The 22,213-nt window shown below is 37.8% G+C and overlaps 1 protein-coding gene across 2 annotated transcripts in view; it reads left to right on the forward strand.

Annotated features, from left to right (window-relative positions):
• The window catches only part of naaladl2 (N-acetylated alpha-linked acidic dipeptidase like 2), a 393,728-nt gene that overhangs the window by 195,576 nt on the left and 175,939 nt on the right, over positions 1–22,213 (forward strand). For both annotated transcript variants that reach the window (XM_016672733.1, XM_016672734.1), the window contains one exon: positions 16,229–16,496. In XM_016672733.1, the coding sequence (XP_016528219.1) occupies positions 16,229–16,496 (268 nt within the window). The remainder of the gene's footprint in view (positions 1–16,228; positions 16,497–22,213) is intronic.

Consider the following 22,213-nt stretch of genomic DNA (forward strand, 5'->3'; position numbering starts at 1 on the left):
ATATAGGCAGATTTATTTGACTAATAATTGCAGGTTTTTTAGTCCTTTTGACTGATTAGCTGCTATATTTTGCCTGCAAGTATTTTGTATGTTTATGTTTAAATTAGGTAAATTTATTGCCAGATCATTTTTTAATTTATACCTAAAGTGAAAAATGAACAGTCGATCCAGGTGATCAGCAGAGATCGACCTCATGGGTGATCGGTATCGGAATCAGCAGCAGATAACCTGATCAGAGCATCCCTACTGTCTAATGATTATTAAATTTTAGAATTCATAATGAAGACATAGCAAACTATATTCTGCTGTCCTTTGTGAAAAACAAGCTTATAAGTAGCTTTGGGTATTAATCTTCATTCTGACGGTGAAAGTACTGTTATATTTCCAGCACTAGCTCTTTGTGTCACTGATAGATCTGCAACATGCTAAAACCTATAATTAGCTCAAGGCCTGCTGCTGATACGGAAAATACAGGAACAGGGATGAAAACAAAATCTTGGGTAAATTATGTCCTTCCAATGTCTTCTTCAAATGCTACGTTTCTATTGGCTGTGGTGAAAGTATTCCACAGATAATGCCTATGCTGCATTTACACTGAGCGCATTTCATGCATCAAAAACGTGAAACGCTTCAAGTTCGATGTGTGTGCACTTTGAAGTCAGACGCTTGACACTTTGCTCTTGATGCAAATCAGACACATCAAACTTTCTCTAAGCGGACATTGAAAGGAGACTCCTTGGCATTCATGTACCTCAAACTCTTCCACAATCTCCTGCATATTTTGTCTAAATATATATGTTTATCTAATGTTTTTAATGTTTATTTAACATGACTCAAAGTTTTTGATCGATGGATTTGGATAGCTCAAATGCAGTGAAATATTTTCAAATAGTAAAAGTTACAAATTACTTGAGATTCCAACTTCCTCACTGAGCCTCTCCCAAGCAAGGTCCTTTGTATTCCTGCCTCTGTAGTCATAACTTCATTAGTCGTAGATTTTAGAACGAGAGCAAACGGCAACATTTAGTTTATGCTCCATATTTAATTTTTATTTTTTCTTTGTGATCACATCGGAAAAATGCACCACTGCATCACATAGCAGAGTCTCTGATTGGTTGACTCTCTGCGTCAACACATCGGGTGTGTTTGACGTCCGTAAAGTGCTTCAAATCTGCAGCACTAGAAGCACAAAATCCACCATGACACACTCTCAACGCACGTCCACATAGATTTTGAATGTAAGCCAGACGCGCCTGATGCTCAAAATGTGTTTGGTGTGAACGCACCATAACGGTTCAACCAAACTGAACTTTGACTGCAGCAATGCAGCATCCAAACTTCACACACTGCCGACCTTTTGCTTTCCATGCCACAGACTGACTTCTTCACTGTAGTTTTACATCTTGAGTACCCCATTATGATTCTGTCATAATGTATAACTCCTTCTACTTCCCATCGCATGCTGCAGTGTTTTCCAGAAAAGCTGCTCATCTTTGTCCCCCCGTGACCTTAATGCTGGGAATCACTAGCTTTTAGTCATGATTCCCTTTCAAGAAAAGTCTGTCTGTTGTAGTTGGGAAACGTCTGTAGAATGACTTGGCAACCCCGACCCATCTTCACTCTAAGTCAGTCAAACAATTGGGAATCTTTTTGTCCAATCTGGACATAGATCTGAGGTGTGAACTGATTTCAGACCTCACTACAAACGTGTCACCTATGAAATATAGAGAGCTTGACACACTATGTAGGTGCAGCTATCTGTTTTTTTATTTTTTTATTTTATTTTATAAATATACCATATTGTAGACATAGTACAAACTATTAACTAACTGGATTGATGTCTCATACGGGGAAGCTAAAACTGACATTGGTGATAATGAAGAAAAGACACTCAGAACAGAGGAAATGAAGATAATTGCCTATAATAAATTATAAAAAGATTACATTGCACCATGAACAGAAAGTCAAAATTCTGTTAAACTGAAAAAAAAAAAGTTTAATTAATTTATAAAATAAGCACAGGTCATTTTAACAATATGTTGCGGAGCTTAGTTATAAACAAACAAGATTTATGGTTTAACACAATTTAGGTTTTCAGTTGGTGTTTTCTTTTTGTCTATGCGATCCCATATATAGGCTTATTGTTGTCCATGAAGACAGCATAAAAAACAGTTCAAAAGTAGATGATCCAAACTCATTGAATTATTGAAAAGACATCCTCAACTTTGATTTGAAGAATTAAATTATAGAATAAACTTAGCTCTTGCATATTGCATCTCTTGCATTTTAAGGATAATAAATATATTCTGTCTTAATTTTGAGCATATCTCCTACGCAACCTAAAACCCTCCATCTGAGTTTCCCTGAGGGTTTGATGCTTTCAGTTCAGTTTAGGTGACAGTTTCTGTCCGTGTTCGCCCAGCAGGTCTGATTCCAGCTCTGTGACAGTCGCCTCCTCAGCTTTGGTGTTTCCCCAGTTTTGATTTCAAAAGATATTTCTTCCCAAATAAAAATGATCCTCATTTATTCTTCAGACTATGTCTGCATTCAGCTGTATAAAGCAGTAAGTCAGGCATTGTTATAATTTCTCACTTTATCCGTTAACTTGCTGCCGAAACTTGTTTTGCCACTACAACTTATTTATAGTTTCATGTTCTCTCTTCCTAAGGAAGAGATGTAGATGGAATTTAGCGTTAGAATCTTCCTTAGCACAGCCTAAATCTATGTCGTCTCAAGTCTTTCTGGTAGCAGAAAATAAAAACTCATCAATTAGGCACTTAAACAGAAATGGACACGCATCAGAGAACCAAGATCTATGATGTCTCTTTTACAGCTCATTAGACACTCACTAGGATGATTTGTCGTCTTAGGAAATTAACTGATTTCAGTTGTGATAATAAACTAAAGCCAGAAGTCTGACACAGCTCAGCTGGATTCTGTGAACATATGAGTTTTGACATCCAATATTTGTTACATTTACTGTGAAACTTAGCTTTAAGGCTTTGGCCTCTATAGACGTAGTCTTTCTTAGCACCTATGGAGGCGACATGCAGACCTGTGACAGTGAATGTAACTCACTATGCTGCAGCTCAGGTCATACACCACATGACTTACAGCCATAATAAGTCAGACACAGAGCCTAACATCCTGGATCTAATCTGACAAACGATTCCCACTGGCCTTCACACTCCAGAACTATAACATCAAACCTTGCCTCAAAGTTCATTAAAGTATATCAGAGTGATAACATGCAGGGAAGAAATAGGCTTTCATTCAGTCGTGTTTCCCTTTAATTACTGATTGTGTAAAATGTATAATCCCAAAGAAAAGCGCAAAATGATAGAAAAACGAGAAACTGAATGAGATACCAACACCAGAACATCTTTCAGGATGTCAGAACAGAGTGGTGCAGTAGTGAGAAACATGAAGTCCATGGACCATGGATGTTCATTTCTAGCCAGCAAGAGCCGGACAGTGTGTCATGAAGTTCTACAGGGACCTGGTGATGAAAACATAATGGAGTCAGGTGTGTCAAACAACATTGGAAACGTATCTAATTTAAGCTCTTGAGTTCTGACTTTGGAGACTTGTACCGTGGACGCATGGCATGCCACAGGGTGCATTCACACCAGCCCTGCTTACTCTGCTTTAATCAAACTCTAGTTTGTTGGTGGAGGCGCTACATTTTCAGCTCCTGCTGTAAATGTAATATATGTTAAGAGATAGAAATTATTTGTTGCATTTAAGTTTTATTAGTAGGTTTACGGTCATTGACCTGCTAGAGAGACAACCACACCATCTTCCACTTACTCTGGCTTCTGATGCAGGATTATAACCCGTGTCTCACATGAATTATGTAAAAGTCTGATTAAATTCAACATGATAATTCAGACTAAAGATGCTTTGAAAGATATTGGAAAAACACCCTATTTAGGACAGCAAATAGAAGTGGCACAAATCTGATTTGTGGGATATTGTGAAAATATCCAAATTGGACAGTTCAGACTGCTGTGAAAACGTTGGATATGGGACACATATGGCAAAAATATCGGATTCGGGTCGCATTTCCCTGCTGTGTGAATGCAGCAAACATAAACTATCATATGCAATCTCAATAAAATACATGTAAGTTTGTGATCTGTGATTGAGAAAACCCATGAAATAGGTTTCAAGTATGAATTTCCGTTAAGTGCTGGATAATGGAAGAATTCAGACAAGAACAGAGAATGGTCGACTCAACATTCAAGAATTTCCTAATTGGATTTAAAAAATTGCTGTTCACAAATACTCCACATCTCATCTGGCTTAAGATGGATTGCCTTTGTCAAGAAAAACAAACGGATCCATTTTTAAAAAAAGACTAATTGTGCAAAATGTGTGTGCATGTGCAAATCCATCATTTTTTTCTTCTCTTTTTCACTATTTTGTGATGATGTGGTGTAAAATCTTAAAGTAAAAGTTTGTGGTTGTAACGTGATGGAATGAGAAAGTTTGAGTACTTTTGTAAAGCTCTGTCTTTGTTCTACAAATTACATACAATATATATCAGTATGTACAACCAATTTCTGAAAACAGAATAGTTTTAAAATTATGAATTTTAAATAAGCGAAATTCCATAAAGTTTGTGAGAGGCTCTTCCAACTATACATGTAAAGATCATCATAACACCATAACAATGTGACCACTCACAGAAGAGCTCATAACATAGCTGCTTTCTACAAAGCAAAGTTTAACCGGAAAAATAAAGTTGTTTGAAGCTGAAAATAATTACTTTCACATTATACAAACACATATAAACAGAAAAGCATTGAAGCTAAACAGAGAGCATACAAACAAACAGAGAGAGAGAACCTATTCCTTAATACTTTAACACCACTTTAAATTGGAAGCTTGTATCATTTTAACTCTGCTGCTGGATCACATTCCTTTTAATCCTCCCTATTTCACGCTAGAGGTGACAGTCAGCTGTGAAGGCTTTTCAGAGTGCGTTCAGCTGCAGAAAAACTGAGCCTTAACAGGATTATTTTGACAGAAGAATTTCAAGATCGCCTGAACTTCACTTTTTTATTCATCATGGATTCATCCAGTAACCTGCAAGAAACACTACAAAACGCTTATCCTTCAGAGCAAAGTGTTTCCTTCTGTGTGTCCACAGATGTGGTGAAATCAAGTTGGTTTTAAAATTATGTTTTGAAGACAGATTATTATACTGGTTAAATTAGACAAAAAATGATGCCTAAACCGTAGCAATAAATGGAAGCATGACTAATTCAGGCTGTTTCCATTTTGTGTGTGTGTGTGTGTGTGTGTGTGTGTGTATATATATATATATATATATATATATATATATATATATATATATATATATATATATATATATAGCCTTGCTACAATCTAAACTTATAATTGGGTCAGGTGAGAACACAGTGGGATCTTTGTCTAGTTTGCCTCCAGTCAGCCTTAAGAAATAAGTGATTTTAGACAATGTGGAGCAACACAAAGACTATTCCAGATCTTTTTAATACTAATTGATACCACTGAGTAATAAAAGTTTTGAAAAAGTACAACTTTTGATCAACTTTTGATGACTCACAATGCTTTTTGTTTGAGAACTAAAATTTCTAGATTGTTCCTTACTATATTATTGTCTTGTATTAACGTTATTGGAATATTGAAAACTAAAATAATAGTAATAATAATTATCGAGCCATTCGGGGTGCCTGAACAGCTGCTCTTACAACGGGCCGCCTATTTAAAAAAGCTCATCTTTGAAGCTCCAGTCCCCAGTCAAGTTTCTGCCCCCCAGAGAACTTCCTCAGCCCCCACAAATCCACTAAGGAGTTCCTCCAGACTAGCAGCAGCATCAGTTAACAACATCTGGTGGAACAGCATGTCTACTCAGCCCCTCATGCAAACTACAAAACTCCTAAGAATGGTTATAAATGGCATCATGGAGAAGCATTGTTCTGATGTCATTCTGAGGGAGGAAAGGAAGAATTTCCAGGCGTCAGATACATGTATGATGCAAAGTCAAAATTCTTTAAAGTCATATTTGATATATGCAGCATTTTCATAACTGAGGGTATTGTAGTTACTTGATTGGGATATAAAATGGCACTATGTGCCTGGAAAAACCGTGATTACCCTCCTTCAACTCACAAAGACTAAAATCAGGTGAAGTATTACTGTTTAATTTAGTAGTATTGCTACATGATTAATATCTTTGTGGTAATGTGACATAAGAAAAAGCCAAAGAAGCTGCACCATGTCTGAATCAGTGAGCAGCATATTTCTATTTTCAGATGAATGTACCATATTTCTCCTTCCAACACTGAAATAAAACACTTCAATCAATAAAGACATATTAATTCAGCAGTCAATCTAACATATTTGTAGCTGACACATTAAAAGGTAAACATATTTACAGCACATGTTCTGAGCAGCAGCGGTCTGATTTAGTTCTGGGGAAAATGATTTGTATAAGACATATTAATACTCCTCTGCATCTCTTTCTTTTTCAGCGTTCTAATTGAAACCTGGAATTCATCAAGCTCATATTTGTCTTTCATCACAGAAATATTCCTTTCCTTCTGCTCTTATTCAAATTGTAAGCCTTGAAAAATTCTTTCTGTAGATTCAGATCCGACTTCATTAGGCTGATTTTACTTCCAGCCAGCTCTCCATTTAATGAATCTTATAACTTTATGCTAATGCGTTTCATAAAAGTCAAAGTGTGAGGTTAACTATATTAATTAAGCAGACCCGACATATTTGATTTTGCTAACCAGGGTCATGTTGGTTGTTAGGCTAAAATGGTGTGTTCAAGATCTCCTACCTTCTCTTGTCACCACGATTCCAAAGATTAATCTCTATGTTGTCCAGGGCTTCATAAGTCAAGTGTAAAGCCTGTGGCATGAGTTTGGAACTCCAGCTCTCCAGGGCCGGCAATTTTTAGATGTGTTCCTGGTTCAACAAGCCCAAATCAAATGGCTGAGTTACCTCCTCAATATGCAGTCGGGTTCCCCAGAGTCCTGCTAATGACCTGATTATTTGATGAATTTGTGTTGAAGCAGAGATACATCTAAAAGTTACAGAGGACTTGAGTTGAAACCTGCTGGTCTACAGTTCGGGTGTGAGCATAACCAGTTAGCACAGCTGGTGTAGAAAAGAAAAGTGAAGCTATTTTACATCCACATATACCCTTTAAATACTCTTGTATGCAAAGCAAGTATTTCTACAATGTCTTCTTGTTGTTCAAGACTGACAACACACACACTCACATGCAGTTAGAGCAGAGAAAACACTCCAGGTCCTAAGCTGTCATGGTTAATGATTAAGTGTAAGGAAGAATATAGATTCCATTCTTAGGAACCACTTCTACTGTCCTAATGTCCTGTAATTTCAAGATTAAGAGTTTATTAATTACAGGTCAGGATTTCTGACACTAAAATGTTGTCAGAACAACATATCATGCGCTGGACATCATCTATCCCCAAATAATATCATTGGAGTTCTGTTCAAGGAAGGATGTAGAATACTTCAAAACGAAGGACAGTTTTCTACTTGAAGAAGTAGAAGTAGAAATGGTACTTTTTATGCCTTTAAAAAAATGGAATAGACTCATCCTCTGTTTCTGATGCTTGCGGTACAATGAGAGAACACTGAAGGTCAGTTCAATTAATAATGAGAAGGGGGCACCCGATGCCTCAACATGTGATGACGAGGGGCCCTGACCAAGCGAAGGGAGTCCTATTGAAAAACTCTATGATCGCCACACAGACACAGACGCTTGCTACATCATCTCCATATCGTCCACTGGTTGTCCACTGTTTGATGCCAGTGGACAACCAGAAGCTCTATTGAAGGAAAAAGCTCCCAGTTCATGATGGAGCCTTCTCCACTATGACATATAGATGTATACCTTCTCTTTATCTTTGGTAGGTTTACATTTTAAGCTTTATGATGTGGGTGAAATAGGTCGGGTGTCCTTCCTCCAGCTTGCTGGAATCTTGACCCATTCCACCCTGACAGAACTGATCTAATGGAGTCAGGTTTATAGACTGCTTTGTTTGCACACCTGCTCAGGTCTGCCTGCACATTTTGTACAGGTCTGAGATCAGCTTTTTGTGATTAATTTTGTTGTCCTTTTGCAAATTTGTGGCTAATTTTCTGCTATTATTTGGATCATTGTCTGCTTAGAAAACCCATTTGCGCCAAATGATTAGCTTCTCTATTAATATCTTCCAAGAATGTTTCCATATTTTCAAATTAGAAAATTTTAAAATACTGTTGGTGATCCTGACTGACCCAAAGCTGGAGAGGTTTGTATAATATAATGGCAGTAAGGAGGGGAAAGGTTATCTCCTTTTATACAGCATGCAAACATCTAGTGTTGAACTCTTAGTAATTCCTTAGTTAAAACCCTCATGCAACTCCTACTTAAACTGGAGATCACATTATGTGTTCTACATTATCATATATGTTATTTAATGCTTTAAACACAATAGGAATACAAGATACACAATATCATTGAAGGATATAAGAAGCGCTGCACCAAGTTTTCTGTTGGGATGTTAATTGATGAACTCTGATGTTCTTTCTGAATTTCTCCCCTGTAACTTGTTCTGCAGTGATATGTCAATGATGCCTTAAATCTTCTTTACTGGCAGCCTCAGTCTTCACTTGGATTACATCTAAACACCAACCCTGGCACCTGAATAAGGATTTCCTTTCATGAAGCCTGAGCACAAGCTACACACACTGAAAATATGACAAATGCAAATGGGACGAGAGAAATCAAATGTGACTAACGTGCATTGAAACAGAGAAAATCAATTGTCTCTTGAACAAATGGATGAGCTATTAAAATGATTGTGTCCTACAGGAATATATTATCCTCCGCAGCTGCCAGCAGAGGCAACAGCGTCTCGTATGCTAAGTCTGCTTGGCCCGGGAATGCACATTAGCACACTCACCAAGTCAATTATTTCTACAATATGCATCGGGTAAATGTGATTTATCTCCCTGCGCCTATGCTCCTAGCTCTTGCCTATTATCATTATAATGAGTCTGAAACATGCAATAAAAATATTGCTACACAAAGCGAAATAGGAGCATGAGAAGACATTTTTTTAAGAGATCATATGTCTGGTGGTGACAAGGAGACTGTCGGATGTTACAGTGGAGTAATACTGTCATTTTTACATCTGTGTCGTTCCAAAAGATGCTGGATTTTAAACAACCAGGGATCCAGGGAACTGTTTAATTATTGCGAACAGACTTTTCATCAATTCATACGGTGAGCAAAGTATTAATTAAAGCTTAGCTGACAAAAACACCAGATATGAAACATTACAACATAAGCTTTCATGGTTTCTGCTGCCTGCTGACGTTTAAACAAACCATTTTTCAATAAGTTTCCCTTGTGAGGGCGACATCAGAGGCAAGTCATCCCATGCATCGGGTGAAGACGCTAAGCAGACTTCAAATGCATCCATATTACCACTTCAAAACAATCAGAGCATCTTTTCAGGCACAAGAAAGGTTACACAGCATGGAAATAACACACATTATCTTAACAACCTTATTTTGAAGTTTTTCAATTGCCTTTTGGTATCGTTTCCTCAACCGAATAAATGCATAAATGTACACAGCAGCCATGTTCAATTAGCTGCAAGAAAATGTCAAGAAGACCAAACCGCCCCAAACAAAAGACAAGCATTGATGGTTGTGTCTAACTTTTCTGAACTGAAAGGTCCAGCACAATCTAAAGTGGTGACCCTATGTGGTTTAGATAAAATTAGGAATCTGTTGTCTTGTCCTCAATAATCCTTTCTTAATATCCTTACACAGGGTAATGAGCGCATACATTGATTGAGAAAGCACAATGCCATCCTTCCCCCTATCTGTATGCTTTTGCCAGAAAATCGCTCTGTTTACTGGGCATCTCTGTCAGTTGTGGGCGGTAACACTTCTGACTGATCTGATTGGCTGGATTTTCAGCTCAAATCCAGTGATGGCCAGCACGGGTTGTCATGGACGTACTTTCATACACCATATAGGAGGAAAGAATGTCAGCTGATGGTAGCATCTTGGTGTGAGCCGTCTCACATCACACGGTTCAAATCTACGAGGCAGACCTCGAAGATCTGAAAGAAGGTCGTTTGTCGGGACATTTATAACAATCTGAAGATGAAACAAATATGGATTTACAGGCATTATTCCAAATACACAGCCAAGGAAACTATAAGTTGGTTTCAGAGAAAGAAAGCAAACCAACTGTATCCAATTGAAAGTCTAAAAGTTTATGACAAAACCCAACTGATCAAGTAGTTGTGCTTCAGTTCAATTGCTCACGTGTATTAGAGTTGTTTGAGGAGTCCAAACATTTGATAGCTGCCTGGTCAGTCTGGCAAATTGTGTACACAATAATATTTATACAACAGTACCTTCCTGCTCTTGGTGAAGGCAGATGCTTTTCTCTCTGTAAAATTAACTCCATAACTTTGGTAGTTATGATAAACATCCCAGTATTCCCTCTTGGCCAGAGTTGAGTCTGTGCCTCAAGCACAAAAGATTGGATGATTGGATGCTAAGGTAACTTGTTCAGAAGTAAACAACTGACTAAATTGGTCTTGGCAGTTCAGGGATCTGACTAAAATGCCATCACGCTGCCTATTGAATGCCTTTTTTTCAGATTAGCATGTGGATTATATATTTTCTATGGCCTGGGGAAGCCTTGGTGACTCCCCCCTTTCCCCCCCATTGGGAAAATGAAAGTGTCAGTGTAGCGATCTGAGTTTTGCTCCTGCATCTGTTATGTTATTTTGAAGTCCATTATCAATGATTCTTTAATTTCATTGAGCTACCGACATTGTTCCTGGACTTTGCTAGTTGCTGGAAAGAAAGAGATGAACCTAGAATATAAAACCTGGAATATATTATAGTGAAGGTGTTCCATTTTAAATGAATGTTAGTAATGAATTAATCTGTTTAAGAATTAAGATGAATTCTGATAAATGGATCCTCTATTTTCCCCAGTGGTTCTAATATTACTTAAAGGAATCCACGAGACTGTTATATTTTAACTCTTGTGCGACAGGTTCAGTGTTATTTCCTGGATCCTAAATCTTGCACTTGTCCTGAAATTTTAGCTATATGTGGAACAACCTGGGCATAGAAACCTGAATATCTACAGAAATCCAGTTTCTATCATTTTACTGGTTAATACAAATTGACCTGACATAATACTTTATGCATGTGCATGTGTATATTTTAACATGATGAAATTAATTTATTACATGAGCCATTTTCATACATAGCTTCCATTACTTATCAATTATGTGGAGGTGGAATGCATTAACATGAAAGCTCTAACCAGTTAATCCTGCTGAGGTTTTGAGAGATAAAAACCAGCATTACAGTCACTGTATGGGATGCTGTCTGTAAAGTTACAAAGTCAAAAATGAACAGCAATAATTTGGGTTATGTAGCTTGTCGTAGGAGAAAAGAAATTGGAGTTGAGTTTACAAAACCACATTTTTTCAATGCTATTCTTTCTTTTATAAATATCATGGATGAATGGATTTCATACCATAGGGGTAATCCTAAATTTTTGTGAGCTTCTAATTAGTTGATGTTTTGGTGACATGGTTAGACGTCTCTAAATGCATATTGAGGCAACACCCGAAGCACATTGATTCCTTGAATGCCTTCATTGGGAAAATCATAAGAAATGTCAAAGACATGAAGAAAAGAATAGAGGACTCCCAGAAAGCTGGTTTTTCATTGGGTAATTTCCAGATGCATGAAGGTACCACTGTCATCTGTGCAAACTATATGCAAATACAAACAGAACTGACATCGACAGCCAACATGTTATCGCTGTGTCCTGGAAACAAGCATGTTCTGAGAAATTTTGTGCATCAGCCACAGAACCAAAGTAAAACGCCAACGGAAGATATTGTCAGAAAATTGGTAAGATAGCATAATTATCCACAGTGTAATGAGTACCAACATGGGCTGAAAGACCACTAAGCGGGAAAGAAGCCATTATTCCAAAAGCAACATAAAAACCCAGATTACAGTTTGCCAATGCACTCCGAGGTAAATGGCTTAATTTACCTCTGAGATGTCCTGCATACTGATCAAACTAAAATTGAAGTCTTTGGCCATAATTACAATCATTACATGTGCAGTTCAAATGTGGAATCTTCCAAACCTGAGAACTCCTCCACAGCATGAAGCACATCGGTGGCTGGAGGACACCAAAAAGTAGCACTAAATGTTTCATCAGCTCATTCAGCTTAAAAATTGCAATTCTACCAAATACTCATGAAATGTATGTACATTTATAGATTTAAGAATAAAATATCCAAAATAATTTTTCTCTAATTATTGACATTTAGCAAGAAGGAAAAATATTGGTAATTACAGCAGAACATGGAAGGTTTAGTGGAGCGTCAGTGAAAAAGGCCCTACCTTATGGCTTTTTTCTTTTTTTTACAGCATATGTTTTTAAGTTTTGTCTTTTAACTGTATTATTTTTATATGTTATTGTTAAAAAAAATTTGTATTTAAAAATGTTAACATATTTGTTATATGGACACAATAGGGAATGGTAGAGTGTGAGAGCCACAGAAAACATCAGCATACATTTTAATCAAAGACAGTCAAAGATGATTACTTACAGAAGGAGCCAGTCTGACGGACACAAACACACTGATGCACATGCAGAGTCCGTTGAGACCTGAAGTGTCAGCAGTGTTGGGCATGTGTCCCAAACCACAGGGAGTCCTTCCAACCACTTGGCTTATGGTTGAAGGTCTCACACATGTCTTGGGAAACACTGTTACACACATGAATGGAAACATTTGCACACGGCCCGGCTCATCGTGGCTGCTGGAGAGCTTTGAGTCGCAGCCTTCTAACAACACAACGCCACAACGGTGTGTTTGGGCCGTCTGCTCCTGAGTCTGATAGAGTTATCGTACATGTCTCTCTCTTACCCACACATTAAACACACAATTCCCATTTAAACTGATCATCCACATCATTTAAACATCTGCTTTGAGATTGAAAAGCGCTCCTCACCTGTTCATTCACACCTAGGGTGAGTCATTTTTACTAGAAGGAGGGATAATGGCCTCTCATAGAGGCTTGTGGGGAACATAACATCTTGTAGTCCTTGTCTGAATAGATGTCAAGGGTGGAAAGCTCTAATTTCCCATCCAAGTACACTCACTGACAATAACAGTTAAGCACCCTAAAGGAAGGTTTGTTTAGATGTACTTTGATATTCTCACCTCCAATTGGTGTTGAAAAGGAAGTGGAATAGGTGGTGGTACCAGAAGTTGGTACAAAGATTCACTGAAGTGTTTAGAAGTCATTCTAAATGTTGCTCAGGTGTTTTGACAACATTACCAGCACTTGATGGAGTTTGATGTAGATTTTCTAATGAATGTATTAGACAAGGACAGTGAGGATGTAGTTCACTGTAATAAGTATTTTATGGAAAACAGACACCTCCTCTGTTTGTTGGTCGCCGTGAACAACCACACCAGCAGAGGGCGCTGGACAGAACACAGACACAAGTTAGAAGGAAAGTTAGCTATAGCCTGTCCATAGATTCTCACTTAATCAATACAGCGTACACAGCTGTGGGCCACTGAGTAGCGCCCAGTTTTCCCCTGGGTCTGGCGCCGGTAACACAAACATCTGCATCTGATGTGTTGAACAAAGAGTTTTTATTTTAGGTAAAGTTTATTCTCACAGCACACTGTTGAGTCTTGCTTTTGCATTTCAATGATGAATAAAGATACCCTGCCTTAAGCTTCAGTTGCCAGTTACATTTCACATTAGTGACCAAATACCATTACTTCACTTTATTTAACACTATGCAAATGTTCTGTCTGCACTGAGGAAGATTCACTCACTTTGGTCATGCCGAGTGCTTGCAGTGGTTTCAACTAATTGCTTTATCTACTCCCTTATATGTACTTAATAGACTACTGCAGGAACTCATGCACTGTCTAAAGTTCCTTCCAACTTTTTTTCCTGACGGTCAGTCAGGAGTGAATAGAACAATTTATGAAACATGTTTCCTTTTGTAATTACAATAATTGCTAATCATACAAAATTTACAAAGTATCTTTAAAAAATAAATAATAGACAATGAAATATTACTGAAGTGATAGAATGGGTGAATTTATACTGAAAATAAAAATTGCTACCGTTTGTTTTTAATTTATCTTTGAAGTTCTTGACGTTTTGTGTTTTGATTTGTGTTTTTGTGTTTTAGGGTCTTAATGTCCTTGTAATGTTTGTAAAACGCTGATATTGTTGAGGTGGTTGTGAATTTTTGTGTTGTAATTTTGTTGATAAGGTATTTTAAAATGTTATATTGTAATGTTTGTGGTGTGAAAGAATAGTTTCTACTATAGTAGAGACTAATGGGGATCCTTAAATAAACAAATATAAACATTGCAGTAGATTTCAACTCTTCTACGAGGTCTGAAGTTATATTTTCCATGCTGTTGCTACTTAGCCAGTAGGATAGAGTCTGACGGCAGTTAAAATTCACACTAGACATAATTGACATTTCCAAAAGTGCTAATGCTAATAGAATAGGAAGAACGGATTAAAACAGAGAAGAAGAAAACTGTCTTATACACAACACCTGAGTTTATCATCAAAATATTTTATAGTATTGTGCAGGGAATCGGAATGGTTAGTTTTAATTTTCCATTTGCATAAAAGGAGTAGTGTGGAGGGTCAATTCAACTTAAGCATAACTGATATTGACATCGACATTCTTTCAGTTAGGTAAAATAAGCAATCTCTTGAAAAATAAGGCTGTACTTGTTCATTTTGTTTTCATACTTATAGTTCTCTTGACTTGCAGTTTTCCTGATGTTTATTTTACTTCAGAAATCACCGCTGGTGGAGGGCTGGGTTTTTGAGGCTGAAATGCCAGCCAGGAAAGTCTGTACACGTCTTTATTGGTGAACTTTTGAGTCCAGCTCTCTGTGAGTCAAAACAATAAGAAGGGTAAACATCAAGAACCAAACAAACCAGGAGAATCAAATAAGACTTGGATCAATCTTTATTGACATTTCTTTTGTGCAATTAGGAAAATGAGAATGATGGGGACTCCAGAATCCTGTGAGGATTTTTGGTGTGTTTGAGAAGCAAAGAAAGACGAGAAGTTCATTCAGTTTAGCCCCCTGGCCATAGAGACTGGGGAAGAATAGAACGGTTATCTGCAATACTGCAGATCAATTAGTTTATGTTCTGCACTTATCTACACGGATTCTGAATTGGATTCTGCCCATCAGTCTTACAGGCAGGTTTTAGTTTTTGTTCCTACTTTGATTAAGCAGGATAGCAAAAGGGAACATTAACAGGTTATGTTTTTGTGACAACAAAGATGAAATGTATATCTTTTTTACTATTTTCTGTTTGCAATTAGTAATGTATGAAAATATTGATAAAAATGTACCTTGTACATTCAGGTCTACAAAACTCTCTGAGTGCTCATTGTCTTTATGTTCTTCAGTTGATTTCTCTGTGAAAAAATGTTTTTTCTGTCGCTGGTTGATGGTTCGGCATCGTTCTCTCTGACCGTGGCTCCATGGAGCTCACTGGAACTTACAGAAGTTCAGAAAGCAGCTTCAGCCGTCACTTTTCACATAATTTACAACAGCACAACTTTACTGTAAATATATTTTTACTTTAAAAATCACACCACTCTGCAGTTACTTTGGTTTCAAAGAGAAAACATTTTCCAGGCATTCGGTTAATATTAAACCAACTGGTTATGATTTAGACATAGCAGCAGCAGGAATCCTTTCTAAATATTGACAAATCTTAGCTTGTTCCCTTGGCTTTCAGTCCGTTTTGCATGTGATGTTCATGTTTTCCTTGTGTTATTTCCACTTCATAGCACATAAGTTGGAGATTACTTTGAATTTCTTTGTGTGTGTGTTGGACTCTGAAATATGGTGCAAAATTTATCTTATAGAAACATTAGAAGTTGATGTGCTTGATACTTATTTCACTTACTGCTTATGGTTAATGTACAAAATAAATTTTAAAATGCTATGTAGTCATTTTACTATATTGCTTGAATTTGCACCTGAGCTCAAGAATTAATCAAGCTAAAAAAAAAAAAAACAGACTTCATAATCCCAAACTGTTTAGCTTTCCTGATCATTATATTGTGTTCCAGGTCTTTCTCCAGCCTGGCAGGCGACAGTGAGGAGTCCAGGGCCAGGTACCTGTACAGGCAGTGGGTCGGACTTGGCCTGACTGATGTCCACCTGTACAATCACACGGTTCTGCTCAGCTTGCCTGGCTCCACTCCAAACACCATCACCGACAGATCCAGCCATCAGTGTTTTCTTCCCCACGGGACCCCGTGTGACCAGCGGGGGCCCACTGACCTGCTGAAGCAGCAGTTCTCCTACGCAGCCTACTCTGCAGTAGGCAGCGTTCAGGTACCGGCTGTCTCTTTGGGTTTGACCTACTACATGTGAGTGGGTTCTGGCCTCTTTAACCCTTTTGATATGATCAAATCATAAAAACTTATGAGGCTTGTTTCTACTCTAACATATTTGGTCTGAGATAATGAAGGAAATTAATTGTGTTAATTGTTGAATTAACCAACAAGTAATCTAGTAATCGATTAATCGCTAACTGGAGTACTCTAAAAATGGCCAATTCAGCCAAAGCTAAAAAAAAACAAAATAAAATAACCTTTTGCATTCAACATAAAAACCATTCTTTGTTTGTCTATAAATATGTGAACCCAGGACTCTTCAACTGTCAGTTTTAGATAAAAAGCAACCTCCTATTAAACACATGCTCACTATCCAGTTATTAATTCAAATAGGTCTGTAGATTTTTTGCAGATGCATCCTTTGCTAGAAATGATCACAATAGGAATCCTATTATTGCATTTTAAGCAATGATTTTTGCTTATTTGCATCTTATTGTGTAAAAAGACTTAGGTGATTAAATGAATAATTTACAGATGGTGTCGTTTTTCACACTGTAGGCTCTGTGATGTGGCTAATGCAGAGCTTTTTACCAACGGATTTCTAGAGGCTGGACAGCTGCATGATGAAGAGAATAGCACAAGCTAAAGAGTGAGACAAAAGTGACATTGAGAGTGACAAAGAAAGAAACTGAGAACGTGTGTGCAGGGTATTGTTGTAGAGAATGCACCAAAACCATAACCGCACCTAACCCACAGGAATACAAGCATATGGTGCATAAAAACAGCACATCTAATCCGTACAGGACCTGAAACACAGACACATATATGCTAACATGGCCTGATTACTTGAAAACAAAGCCGACCTATTTGAAGTGAACTCTCCTCCTGCCGGTTCCCAGGCTCTGGTTCTCTGTCTGTGACATCCAGAGCAGAGGGAGGTGAAGTGGCATTCGCTTCATTTCTATTTTGTTTGGTAAACATTTTGACCAGATTAAATACTTTGAAAGTCAGGTAATTCATTTTTACTCAGCTTCACCTCATATTCAGCTCATGGAAAAAAACATCAGATGGGAAATAAACAAAAGTAAGCTAACTAGATAAATTGCAGTTTAGGTGCACACAGATGTACTTACAGGACATTTTCATACAAAAAATAAACATTTAACTTTTTTTTTTTTCTCACAATTTGGTTGATAAAGGGAGAAACAGTCAAATTATACCAAAACCTCTTCATAAAAAAGTTTTCTAAAAGAAGGTATGGATCATGTGGACACCTACAGCTGATACAAGAGTGACCTATATTGTATATGTTCATGTTGCTACATCTTTGTCTTTCCTTCCAACTACTTTGCTTTCTTTCAGTTGAATTGTACAGCGCTGATATCTCATCATCATATGTAGAAAACGTTTCAAAAATCAGAATTTTTACGTCCAGGATAATGCAGCAAATTCCAAATTTAACTAATCTTATGTAGTAACTGGACTCAAATGAGACATAAACTACACCTACAGCGAAGTAAAGTTTAATTAAAAAAAAACAAACAAGTAGGTGCATCTGGTCTGAACCACTGAGCAGTTTACACATACTGTACTAACAAAGATAGGAACTGATCTTACAAGTGCAGTGGCTCCAGATAACTCCAAAATATGGAAACCATTAAAAAAATCTTTTAAAAGATGGCATTTGAGTCATAATAGATGCGTGGTTAATCTTTTCCACCATTCTTCCAGAGTGTGAAGGTTAATGGAAGTCATTATGCATGTAGTCTGCCTGCGTTGGGCGCCAGACACACACATACAAAGAAATGCCGTCACACTATTTTTAGAGGATTTTACTTCTCTGTATCCCGGGAACAGAGAAAGGGGTTGAAGGAGAAGCTTGTTATTCCCTTGAGCCCCCCCGCTCGGCCTGAGGGCAGATGAAAAGTTGGAGCCATTCTCTGAATACCAAGTTTTTCCTCTCACTCTCCGCTCCCCCCCGCTCTCCGTTCTCCTTTCTCTGCTTTGCTTGATCCATCCAGCTGTCCTCTTGTGGAAGTCGAACCAAAAGGAGGGTCACAGTCATCCATCACCAGATTATTTCCTAGCTTCATTTCATTCCTTTCCTTGCATAAAGTGGCAGCTTGCAGGGTCTATGCATTGCTTTCACAATTAAATATGGCATTGGTGATTGATAGATTGGAGTCCATGTGAAGAATACTAAACTATTGATTCCTGATGTTGGCCATGTTTGGAGGGCTAGTCCTCTGGGGATGAGGCACATTTGCACATATGTATCTGTTCAAATTTGTAATGTTTACGTATATATTTGTTATAATTAAAGGAAGCACTGCAGCAGGTAGATTTTAACCAAGTTTAACATTATATATTTAGATGTGATATGAAAGATTTTCTATAGTCTGTATTCCATAGGGACCAGTGCAGTTCTAAACAAATCTATGTGTATGCAAATAACAGAGTTGAGGATGAGGCAAGGGCTTCATTAAGTGTCTTAACATCAGAGTCAGGGAGTTCAGGGATGCTTTTTAAATGCTCACTTTTAAAGCCTTTCAAGGAAGGCAGTAGGGAAAAGCTTCTAACTAATTCAACACAGCTTAGAAAATTGTCTCCCTTGTCGTTTGTGTGTTTGCACTCTTCACCCCTTTTTCTTCTCTCCATTATCTGTGTTTTGGCAACATACTTCACAATCAACTGCATATGTAATGATTGTGACCATTTATTTGCCAGCCCGTTTATTGGTGCTCCCCAAGTGAAATGGTTTAAATCAAAGTATATTCATCTGACTGTACGTCGCAGTCAAAGTTGGGTTTTAACCTAAATTCAACTGACAATCTGTGAAAGGACTTGAAAACTGACCTACTTTGCAAAGAATTGGTGAACCTGCCACTCTTCGTAGAAAGGGTGGTTCTACAAAATAGACTCATCCTGCACTTTGAAAATGTTTGAAAATCGTGTGTCCTTTTCCCTCCATAGGCAATTTTTGAATGTGTTGTAAAATGCCCATATCTATGTATCTCCTGTTAAAAAGGGTCATTATCAAAATTTTGCTCAGTCTAACATGTAGTTTGCATTTTCTCTCCAGTTTAAATAACAATCATGTTACTGGTTACATTTAATTGAATAAAACAGTTGTTTGTCCGCGTTGCCCTGTGATGGACTGCAGGTGTGCACCTGCCTCTCGCCCCCTGGAGTTCATCACCAACCTCTCTTTAGCCAATACGTATCCATGACCAGTAGACGGATCCAGTTGCTCGAAGGAGTTCCATCCATCCATCCATTTTCTGAACACCCTTGTCCCTCAGTGGGGTTGGGAGGGGTGCTGGTGCCTATCTCCAGCTAACGTTCTGGGCGAGAGGCGGGGTACATCCTGGACAGGTCGCCAGTCTGTCGCAGGGCAACACAGAGACACACAACCATGCGCACACACACACTCACACCTAGGGGCAATTTTAGACAGACCAATTAACCTAACAGTCATGTTTTTTGGACTGTGGGAGGAAACCGGAGTACCCGGAGAAAACCCACGCATGCACAGGGAGAACATGCAAACTCCATGCAGAAAGACCGGGGCCGGGAATCGAACCCAGAACCTTCTTGCTGCACAGCAACAGCTCTACCAACTGCGCCACTGTGCAGCCCTGCTCGAAGGAGTTAATTTTTAAAAATAGCGTCATACATACTGTAATTTATAATTACACCCCTATGTTGTTTTTAATCCTGTAATGTTTTGTTTATAAAACGATACAGGATGTTTTGTAACAACAATCCAGTAATCCATGTGTCCCCATGTGTCATGGGGGACTGTGTAATTTTATAGATTCTACGATATTTATCAATATTGTTTATCCACGGGTATCAATACATTAAATCCTACTTTGAATTTTATGTCAAATTCACATGAATTAAATTACAGCTATCACACATGGCATATTTTTTTACCAACTTGCACATCTACAAATGTAAAAATGACATGTAATGAAACAACCAGTTACTATTAATTAAATAATGAAGTAGATAAATTACGTAATATAAGTGAATAAGACAAAAAAGGTTCCTTTTCTGCATAACCAAATACACAAAGCCACACAATTAACATTCAAACAAAGCGAATGTATAACAAATGCATAACAAAAACATTTATTACACCAATATTACACCATCAGTCAAATTAATTCAATCTAAGTCAAAAAATGCCACCAAAATCACTCTGTACCTATACAATCTTTCAGAAAATCTTAATAATGTATCGAATCGTATAAATTTGTATAGTTTGTTGGTTAATGTGATATACATCTTATTGTGAGCAGAATATCGTATCGTGAGATTGGTGTATTGCTACAGCCTTTGTCATGGGTACACATGTATGTTAGAAAGGAAAATAAGCATGTCTGCATTTAGGAATGTTTAAAGGTGTGTTGAGAAACCATGTCATCAATCATTGTAGAAAGAGAAGGTAGGGAAACATATTTTACTGGGTAAAATAATGCACAGATTGAGAAGCCACCACAAAAACAGGCTTGGAAGGCAGGACGTGTCCAATCACAAAGGCAGTAGTCCTGCCAGGTTAAGTGAGTCAGTTAAACAGGTGAGGACAGGCAGACGTCAGACTGTTTTACTCCTCATTGACCTTAGCAGAGGTAAAAAACAGAACTGCACCCCAAACTCTGGGTGAGATACCCTGGGGCAGTTGCTGACATCTTCAGTGGAACAACCTGAAAATTAGATGTATTTGGGAGTTTGAGAACTCTATTAACTGTCGAGATATAATGTATGAAGTGCTGCCCTTTACGAGAAGCTCTACTTGGCCTCCTGCCGCCTGGATCAGAGGAAGAAAATGGGATAGCCCTTTCAGCCACCACCTGATTCACTGTGGAGACAGAAAACCTGTTTTCTCTATCTGATCCTCCTGATGCTGTTGGTGCTGTTGAAATATGGATCACTGCTAGACATAGTTTGAAGATCTTCTTCTCCACAACAATAACTAGTTTTTGTGGAGACGAGTCTAGTAACAGACATGTTACTAGTTACAAGTCTGTCAACAGGGTTGCATTGGGACACAAGAGATCTGTTCCTTCTCACCTTTTACTAATCACTCCTACTGTCTGATGTCAGCATGTCTGTTAAAGGCAAACCTTCAAAAGGATGCTCTCATTCATATGTATGTCTCTTATTCTCACAATAAGAGACATGCAGGTGTACCACGACACGTTTATGTTACTTACTTCTGTCTTTATCTTCAAATCAAATTCCTAGTGATGCATATGCTTTTACACAGCTTTCCAAACTTTTCACCAATGGGCTTTTTTCTTTGCTTGAAATGGTAAGAAATGTTTGTACAAAGAACTAAGTCCAACTACGTTTTGAAGAGCTGGCAATAACCTTTCTATGCAATTGTAAATTGTAAATGAGTAATTTTTATCTCATCAGCAAAGACAAAAGGCAAGAAAATTCTCCGAATCGTCCATCAGGTCTGTAAGGTTATCCCAGCTAGAGGAAGAATGATGAGGGGCACAAAGTCTCATTGGATGTCAAAGAAAAATGTCTTCAACACATTTTGTACTCACTTGGTCAGTAATGACTCAAATGATGTGAGCTTATGAAAATTTTGTCTTCAGGAAATTGCTTAGAAAAAAACAGCAGCATAAAAAGGTGCTTATATGTTAATACAGCAGTTAGTACAGTATATGTTTTCATGCTGCCATAGAGCTACCTATG

Source organism: Poecilia formosa, unplaced genomic scaffold, assembly GCF_000485575.1.
Source record: "Poecilia formosa unplaced genomic scaffold, Poecilia_formosa-5.1.2 Scaffold65, whole genome shotgun sequence".
Classification (NCBI taxonomy): domain Eukaryota; kingdom Metazoa; phylum Chordata; class Actinopteri; order Cyprinodontiformes; family Poeciliidae; genus Poecilia; species Poecilia formosa.